We start from the raw sequence: 9,631 nt of genomic DNA, 5'->3' as shown, positions 1-9,631 counted from the left end.
CCCCCAGATCTTCCCATGACTGGTTCTTCTTTGTCTAGCGAGTCTCAGCTCAGATGTCCCCTCAGAGAGGCCTTCCCTGACCACTGTAACTGAAGTAGCCCACACTCCCCCATTACTCATCTCGGCCAGTTGATATTTCCCTTGTAGCAATTATTACTGTAACAAAATTACCTTATTTATTTATTTACTTATTTATTTACCTATTTAATGGCTATTATCCTCTTGCCTGTCCTGTTCTCTTCTGTAACCCCAGCACCTAGAAGAGTGCTTGACACACAGCAGGTGCTTGTAAATATTTATTTTAATTCATTAATCCATGGCAGACCTGGGTGTAGATTGTCAGCCTCTTGCCACAGGACAGGGACAATGCACCGGGTGGGGAGAAAGAGAAAGAAGCATCTGATGGGAGAGAAAGCTCCTGTCTGAGATCAGGGGACCTGGAATGTAAGCCCGGCTTTCCCACTGTCGCTCTGTGTGACTTGGACCGGTGCTTTATTTTCCCATCTGTGAAATGAAAGGGCCTGACGAGAACCATAAATGCTTCCAAGATCTTATCTCCTTTGACAGCGGGAGACAAGGGTGACCACTCCGAGGGGTAGACACTTGGGAGATGGTATCCCCATGTCCAGCTTGAACCCCTCCCGGTGACACGGTTTATCCCATCAACGTTGAGATGGCCGTGGGGCGCCTGGCTGGCTCAGTCAGTTGAGCGTCCGACTCTTGATTTCGGCTCAGGTCATGATCTCATGGTTCGTGAGTTCAGCCCCCGCATCAGGCTCTGCACTGATAGCGGGAGACCGTGTGGGATTCTCTCTCTCTGCCCCTCTCCTGCTCACGCTGTCTGTCTCAAAAAGAAACATTAAAAAAAAAAAAAAGTTGACATGGCCTGGCCGAGATGAGATACTGAATGGCTTCCGGTCTGTAATCTCCGATACCACACTGTCTCTCAGTCTCACGTGCCAGCCGTGGGAACGCAGGAGAGGAAAGCAGTGCTGTCCAATAGACACAGTGTGAGCCACATCGATCATTTGAAATTGTCTGGCAGCCACATTAGAAAGGTAAAAGGAGGGATGCCTGAGTGGCTTAGTCGGTTAAGTATCTGACTTCAGCTCAGGTCATGATCTCCCAGTTTGTGAGTTCAAGCCCCCCATGGGGCTCTGTGCTGACAGCTCAGAGCCTGGAGCCTGCTTCGGATTCTGGGTCTCTCTCTCTCTCTCTCTCTCTCTCTCTCTCTCTCTCAAAAATAAATGTTAAAAAATTTTTTTAAAAAAAAGGTAAAAAGACAGGGTCAAACTACTGAGAATATGTTTTACTTAACCCAGTATATCCAAAATATGATTTCAACATGTTGTCCATATAGAAAAGAAAGACACATTTTACATCCTTTTATTCTGCCTTTGAAATCTGGTATTTTACACTTCCAGCACATCTCGTTCAGAAACTTTCATCAGAAATAGTTCTGTTTAGCTTTCCTAAAACGTGTTGTTGGAGAAATGGATCCATGTCCCCAAGTTGTCCCACTGATATTGAACGGTCTTCCAGCAACGGAGACGTGTATCAATTTTTAATGAAAAGTAAATGAAATCTAAAACTCCCTTTCTCAGTGCCACGAACCCCGTTTCCAGTGTTCAGTAGCCACATGACCTGGAACACTTGCATTGTCCCAGGAAATCCCATTAGCATAGCTCCAGGGTCAGACAGCCCTGCTGACATTGGGATGACCTTGGGCAAGTCCCTGAGCAAGTGGCATCTACCTCACGGGGTAACTAAGAATAGTGTGTGTACAGATGTGCAGCCCTCTGGAGAAGTCTACTGCAGCCCTCTGGAGAAGCCTGGCCCACTGGAAGCTCAAATGTGAGTCTGGTCCATGCCTCCAGCCCCAGGCTGAGCCGACTCTAGTCTAGGCGCCTGTCTCACACCCAGAATGCCTTTGCTCACAGAGTGCCCTCTTTCTGCCCCCATGCCAATGGGGATCGTGCCAGAGATCCTATCTGAGGAAGCGAGACCCGATTCCGTTTGCCTGTGTCTCTGTCGGGGAGTGCTGATTGTGTCTGTATCATCGTGTATCGCCACGGGTTGGGCGTCGTGACTAATCTGGAGGGTGGTTGTCTTTTAAATTATGACTTTGGGTGGGAGGCCTAAGGTGGCCAGTGAGGCATGTATCCCGGGTAGCATCCAAGCAGAAAAGACTAAGACTCCCTTGAGAACTGATTGCTGGCTCCCCGTGGGGCGTGTCTACATCCTACTTCTGGATGGAAGACCCTCGAAGGCAAGAATTCAAGGAAATGTATGCTGAGTCTTGGCGTTGCCGTTGCCAGAAGCAGAATAGGCACAAAACAAAAAACTCTAAGAGACAATCTCATCACCTTAGCTGAGTTTCAGATATTTCTGGGTTATGATGAAGACACTTGTATCCATTGGGGTGGGGAACCGTGGAGGGCTAATCAAGGGTGTGGTTGGCCTGTGGTGCTTTCTTGCAGGAGTGAATAAAGACGAGTAGAAATCCCACTGTGTTGTCTCTCCTTTGAGGGTTTGAAGGGGTAGGAAGATGCTTGGGATTTTGCTTGGGTCTGAGGAAGGGGCTGGAGATAGCACTGGGTCTGAGGGAGAAGGGGACCAAGGGTGGGGACTCCTGGGCCCTGGGAGAGGAGGGATGGTGAAGGTCTGTATGGGAAAGAACCCCTTGAGCTGGAACCCAAAGACTCCTGTGCCTGAGTTTTGCCACCCTGGGAGTGGGGGAGAGGAGAATGGAGGTGGAAAAACGACATTTAGACCTTAGGAGCTTGTGACGGTAAAGCATCCTAGCTCTGGAAGCAGCTTGGCCCATTAATGCCTCCAATTTGTTCAGCTTCTCTGTAGCTGTGTCCTTGCAGAGTCCGTTCCCCTGACTCAAAACCTGGCCGTGTGATTTGCCTGACCACAGGAACAACAGCGAACGCGATAAAGTAGAGGCTTAGAAAGGGCTCACATACAGGGGTTCCTCTCTCCCTTCCACCACTGGGACACCAAGTCCAGGCTAACCTGCTGGGTGAGTAGAGGCCAGGTGACCCAGTCAGCCTTGACACCCCCACCGCCAGCCAGCCAACCCTCCGAAACCGAGCTGCCAAGCCGACAAGAGCCGCATCCAGCAGAAGAACCACCCAGCTGATCCCAGACCAAATTGCGGAATCATGAGCTAAATAAAAGACGATTGATTGTTCAAAGCAACAAAGTTTTGGAGTGGTTCGATGTATAAAGATACAGCCAAAGATGACCGATGCGGGCCTGTTCCCTCTGTGCTGTGGTTCCTTCTCCCCCTCAACACGACCCGATGATCAGATCTTAAGCTCTGCCACTTTGTAGTTGCGTGTAACATCCCACGTCTGAGCCTCAGATTCTTCTGAAAACAGGGCCGAGAATAACAGTCCCTATATCACAGGGAGTCTTTATGAAGAGAAAATGAGAAACACCTGCTAGGGGGCCGTGGCAGCTTCCTGCCTTTTACAAAATATGGCCACACTGGGGAGCGACTTCCTAGCCCCCCATGGGGTTTGGGGGCCGTGTGATTAGCTCCATCCCATGAGTTGTGTCAAGTCATTTCTGGGTCACGGCATTTAATCACCCGTGTGAGACTTTTCCGGTGCACAGAAATCAGCAACGCTGGAGCTGGAGGCTGCTCTATGATTACCACGAGCAGAACACCCCGTGGACAGTGCTAGACACGGAGGGTCAGGGGGGAAACGACTATTTGTGAGTGGGGACTTGTTCGACGAATCCTACTCTTCTCCCTCCCACCGGAAGGGTAGTACACCTCCTTGCCTGGTTGATGTTGGCTTTGACCACAGGATTGCCTTCAATCAGTGGAATGTTAGCACACCTGACCTCAGCAGGGGCTTTTAATGCACTTGGTTACTGTGCTCCTGTGCCTGCTGTCAGAGCGTTAGCCAGGGAGCCACCGATCCCAGAATTTGAATCCTCCCCAACTGGAGCCAAACCAGCTAATACAAGGCCAGAAGCAGAGCTACCCCAGCCACCCACAAACCCTCAGCAAAAAGCATGCTTGTTGTTTATGGCTCGGTTTGAGGATGGTTTGTTACACAGCGTTACTCCAGCATTAGTCGACTAATACAACTTGGTTGCTTTAAACCACTGAAATTAGGGACTTGCGTGTTACTGCAGCATACTGATTGATGACAATGCTTAGCACCTTCCAGATAATGGGCACTCATTAAGAAGCAGCTGTTCGGATGATTATTATTTATAGATGTATTGTTTCCAGAACCGACATTGTCATAAAGGTGCCAGGCACTGCACTAAGTGCCTTTTTTGCTTTTCTTTCATTTGATGCAACAACCCAATGAGGTTATTACTATTAATACCCACGTTTTGCAGATGTGAAAACAGGCAAAAAGAGGGAGAGGGTTAATCAGGAGAGGTGATCATGGACTCGGGTCTGACCCTCCCTAGAGGTTTGCCCCAAAACAAATGGCCACACAACCCGTGCCTCAGTTTGTTCATCTGTAAAATGGGGATAGTAATATCAAGTTCACACAGTCGTTGGGGTTATGAAATGAGGTACAGCACGGAGAACACTGCACAGGGGCCCAGCGGGGAGGAATCCTGTAATAAATGGTGGGATCTTCTCTCCCTTCCTTGCAAAGAGAGGGTTCGCAAGGGTTAGGACCCTTGCTTTCTGCACCCTCGCTTCCTGAGATGCATCACATCACAAGAACTCGGGCTTGCTTTGTTAACCTGTTTAATTTATAGGCACATGGACAGGTGTAGACTGAGGACAAAGGGAGACTTCAAGCCACATGATCCTCAGCGCTTTACTCCGCCCTGCTAGGGGCCTGGCGGGCTGGAAGGCAGTCTGCTCGGCGGAGGAAGTACAGATAAGAGGCTGAAGGCACCTGCGCCCCGGCCTTGGCGAAGCAGGCACTCTCCGTAGCGCAGCCCCGAGTGGCAAATTTGGGGGTGATGAGACCTGGGAAGGGGGTTTCAAAATGGAGTCGGCCCCTAACTCCTCCTTCCTCATGACCCCGTCCCCCCTCCCCCACCCCTGTCCTCACCCAGTAACCTGGAGCCACCATCTCCCCTAGAGCCTGGAAGCATGGGCCTCCAGTTCTGGGGCCCCTGCCCCCTCTAGAGATCCGGGTTCCCCTCACCGGCCTGCACGTTGCCAGCGAAGTAGACGCAGTGGGTTTCCTGGCCAACGCAGCGGGCTGCCTGGGTCCCGGGGCATGTCTCCTGAAAGGGCGCGATGCAGGCCGGGCACTGGAGGCCGTTCTCCGTACGATTGTTCTGGGGAGCTGGGGATGAGTGGCGCGTGAGAAGCAGGGGGACGATTCAACCCTTCCCTCACCTCACAACACCCCTGGGGAACACGGGTTGCCAACGGATGACGGACACTGCATTTGGCCGTAAGGAAATCGGGTCGCAGCAAGCAAGTTGCCCCGATGCGGGGCAGAGCACACTCCGCGGGCTCTTGGGGCGAGCTGGAAGCGACTCCCGATGCGGGGCTGGCACTTACGGGGCACCGAGCCCTGGTTGCAGCCGTCGCTCTGGCAGCAGCGCGTGTTGGACACCATGTAGTCCTTGGGGCCCATCGTGGTGGACACGAATCCCGAGTAGCAGTCGCTGTACTTCATGCAGGCCTTGTAGGTGTTCACCGCGTGGCGGCCCTCTGAAGGACGCGGGACAGGAAGGGAGGGCTCCGGCAGCGCCCGCTGACCCCACTCTGGCGTGGACCCCGGCCTCGGGGTCTCTCCCAACCCCCGCCACCTTTAGCTACCCGGGATCCGGTCCGGAGTCGTTTATTAGGTGACGCCCCCCCCCCCCCCCCCCGCCCCCCGCTGCCCCATTATCCTAGCCCCCAGCCTGGATGGTCTCTTTCAGCTCCCCACTGCCAAGCCTGACTTGGGCCCTTCCGCCCAGCCCCGCGGCTCTGCCATCCTCCAAGGGTACCTGCCCCAAAGCGTCTTTGGCTACCCCGATGCTTGTGTGAAACCGTCTCTTCCAGTCCTCTTCACCTTCGCCCTCCCTCCCACCTTCCAGATCCCTTCCAACAAACCCTGGGAGGCCGCCCCAACCCCTACCCTGCAACACCCATAGCCTCTAAAGTGGTCTCTTGCCTCCCTCCCTGGCTACCCCCAGCCTTGCCTGCAGTGGTCTCTTCCAGTCTTCGTGGCCTTCCCCCTCCCCACCGTGTGGTGGTCTCTTCCATTCCAATCCAAGGATTTTCCTCTTCACCCCCGAAGGGCTTTTCCCACCTTCCTCTTCCTCCAACCTCAGGGTCTGATCTCCCTCATGTATGCCTGGGGTGGTCTCTTCAAGCCCTTCGGGTCCTTTGGCCCACCCGCCAACGCCACCACCCTCTGTCTCACCCTCCTTACACGCACACCCCCACCGGTCCGGGTGGCTTCTTCCTACCCTCCTGGAGGCCTTCATCTCCTGCCCCAGCCCCATCCTCTCTCCTCAGCTTTGAATCAACACTCCATCGCTCCCCTTCTCCCCAACCTTCCTCAGGTCTGGGACGGTCGCTTCCATTAAAGTCATGCCTTCTCCCATGTCACCCATCTGCCTCCAGCTCTCTACCTCTACCTTCTTCCTGATGATTTGCTCCATACTTCAGGGTTATCTTTCCTCTCCTGCCTGGCACGGTCCCTTTTATGTCTCTTCCTCTACCTTGGTGTCATAGCACCTCCTCCCGTCAGGAATGGTCCCTTTCCCGGGTGCCTGGGTGGCTCAGTCGGTTAAGCTTCCCACTTCGGCTCAGGTCATGATCTCACGGTTGGTGAGTTCGAGCCCCTGTCGGGCTCTGTGCTGACAGCTCAGAGCCTGGAGCCTGCTTCGGATTCTGTGTCTCCCTCTCTCTCTGTCCCTCCCCTGCTCGTGCTCTGTCTCTTTCTCTCTCAAAGGTAGATAGACATTAAAAGAAGAAGGAGGAGGAGGAGGAGGAGGAGGAGGAGGAGGAGGAGGAAAGAAAGAAAAAAAAGGAATGGTCCCTTCCAGCCCGCACCACCCCAACCATCCCCTGGTATTTTGGACGGTTCCTCCCTCTCACCCAAAGCGGTCAACCTGATCACATTCTTCCAGACCCACCCCAGCCTCTTCTCTTCGATTCCTCCTCCCCTTCCATTCTACCTCCTGCCTATTAGATACTTACCCCTCACCAGTTCTGTTCCCCTGTGTCCTTTCCTTTCCTCACCCCCTCCTGCCTAAGAAAGTCTCTATATCTGCCCCCCACCCACCATCTAATATTTTGGAGAGTCCCATTTTCAGAAATCCCTGACAACAATGGCTCCCATCATCCCATTGACTTCGCTTTTTTCCACCCACCACCTCAAGACAGTCTTTCCCTCTTCCCTGACCTCCCACCACCAGAACCGTGACCGTGACAGTCCCTCCCTGATGTGGCGTTATCTTCTACCCTTGAAGGCACCACCCCCTCCCCAGGGTGGGACGCCAGGCTGTCATACTTGTGCAGGACTCCCCCACGACGACCACGCATGCGTCCTTGCCGGCCTCGCAAGTCTTCATTTTTCCGCTGCACGTGGGCCCGGAGCCCCTGCACACTTCACAGCTCAGTGGGCACCCTGCGGTGTAGAGAGCCAGGCTGTAGTCATGAGGGGTGTGGTCAGCGGAGCACGGGTTTGACTTCAGAGTCCAGAGGGAGATGGAGGCACAGGGGACCGGGTTTGGAGTCCTGAGGGAGGAGGGACAGGTGTCTCTCTAATTGCTCATGGGTGGGGCACTGACCGCTGTCCAGGGAAATGTCCACTGCTCTGGCTGGGACGCGGTGGTGATGCCAGCAAAGCTGCTTCCACGGGTGGGAAGCGACTCCACCAGGGAGCCTGTTTACCTAATTATAAGGCTGGGGACTTGGGATGCTAGGGACTCCTGAGAAAGCTCGGGGACAGGGAGGGATCCTGGCGAAGGTTTCCATGGGCTTTGGGAAGCTTCAGGTCCAGCTGTTTCTTGGACGCAAGACCAGATGTAGGTCTTGGAGGTGGCAGGAGCTCAGGCAGGGGAACCCGAGGCTGGGGTCTTCATGCCAGATCAAGAAGGGAGAGTCAGGACCAGGAGGGCTGAGGGCATGGACTCCTTGGTCCTAAAAGAAGACACAACTCGGGGCCCAGACACCTACCTGGGTCCTGGGAAAGGTGGGGCTAGATTCATATGTCTTATTTCGAGACCCTGCCTGGGGGGGGGGGAGGGGATAGAGGATTCGGAGCCCCCCCAAGCTCCCCCAGGGAGTCGACCACATGAGCTTCTCCTTTGGGGCCCCAGGCTTTCTCTTCCTTTAGCCTCTGCCTTCACCATGAATCTGCATTCCCAGGACACCTCCACTTTCCCCCTCAAGGACCGTGCTGAGTGCTCTCTCTCATGGGCCTCATGGTCCACACCCCTTCTCACTTACCCAGACCTAGGAGGGTGCAGAGCAGAGTGAAGGCCAGCAAGAAGGTCCCCGGTTTCATGGAAGCCCTCATGATGAGTGAACCTGCAGTCCTGGGTCCTCAGCCCTTATAGGGAACTGAGGAGGGGCGGGTCTAATCCACCTTCACCCTGGGGTGAGAAATAGCTGAGGTAAGATCTCAGGGCGGGCCTTTGTGGCTCTGGGTTGGGGATATGGAACCAGAATTCAAAAGGGACATGGGCATTTCATGCTCAGCCCCCTGCTCCACAGGGACCCCAGGAGTCTGGGCTTCTAGCCCCCTCTTCCATCAGGACCCAGAAGGTCACTTTCCTGTTTTCTCACATTCTCATGGCCCTTCTCCCCACCCCCCACCCCCCGCCTTTTTTTTTTTTTTTTTTTTTTCTGGCCTGAAGCCCAAGGTCAGAGTTGGGTCACTTGATTTCCTGTAGGTGTAGAGTGGCTGCTAGGAGGACTGAGATCCCCTCTCTTCTCTCTCTTTCCAAGGAGTTACCCAGCGTGGGTGAGGCCCTACCTGGGAGCGCCCAGCATGTCCCGGCTCGTTCTGCGGGGGCCTGGGCGCCCTGTTTCTCTTCCTTCTTCGTGTGCTTGGCTCATATTCCCTGTCTTGTGTTTGGGCTGTCCCCAGCTCTGATCCTGCCTGGGGCTGCACCCCTAGGTCTCATAGGGACCAAACAGAGGGATGCCTGTCAACGGTCAGGGGCGGGTGTGGTAGGAGACAGATGCCCACAGGCCACATATTGGAAAACTGATGCATGGGTGGAAGCACTCTAGGCTCCGTGTGTGGATCTGGTTTGAATGCGTGCTTTGTGTCTTATGTAGGTCCTTGACGCACTCTCTCTTGGCCTCGGGCATAACCCTGGAGAGATCGGAGATTTTGTTCGTGTGTGTGTGTGTGTGTGTGTGTGCGCGCGCGCATGGTGTGAGGGTAGCAGGGAAGAGCGTAACCGGGAAGAGCGTAACCGCAGGAACTGGTGGAGAGGATCCCGCTGAGGTAGGATCCAGACTCCCTAAGAAAATCGACTCAGGTTTGCGCCCTCTCGATTTCTAAGGCTTCGGTTTGGGCGGTGACTGCATTGTCCAATGAGAATGGCGAATTTCTTCTAGGGGCCAATCCCGGAGGCCGCTCCTGTTGCCAGGCGCCCAGAAAGCAAGGCGTGAACGTCACCGGGAGGAGGGGCTAGAGAGTGGTGAGGCCGGGGAGAGGCGGGGCTTAGA

General features: G+C 54.3%; 1 protein-coding gene across 1 annotated transcript; it reads right to left on the bottom strand.

The window, feature by feature from the left end:
* Positions 1-4,738: 4,738 nt before the first annotated feature.
* Positions 4,739-9,270, bottom strand: PINLYP (phospholipase A2 inhibitor and LY6/PLAUR domain containing). The gene is made up of 6 exons (XM_047837050.1): positions 8,928-9,270; positions 8,399-8,544; positions 7,458-7,574; positions 5,510-5,662; positions 5,145-5,288; positions 4,739-4,963 (listed from the first exon to the last, which is right to left on the bottom strand). The coding sequence occupies exons 2-6, from the start codon at positions 8,466-8,468 to the stop codon at positions 4,809-4,811; spliced, it is 639 nt and encodes a 212-aa protein (XP_047693006.1). The 5' UTR covers positions 8,469-8,544; positions 8,928-9,270; the 3' UTR covers positions 4,739-4,808.
* Positions 9,271-9,631: the final 361 nt, after the last annotated feature.

The sequence above is a fragment of the Prionailurus viverrinus genome, chromosome E2 (assembly GCF_022837055.1).
Source record: "Prionailurus viverrinus isolate Anna chromosome E2, UM_Priviv_1.0, whole genome shotgun sequence".
Classification (NCBI taxonomy): domain Eukaryota; kingdom Metazoa; phylum Chordata; class Mammalia; order Carnivora; family Felidae; genus Prionailurus; species Prionailurus viverrinus.
Note: the sequence above shows the minus strand (reverse complement) of the source record. Positions and strands in the feature narration are given on the sequence as shown.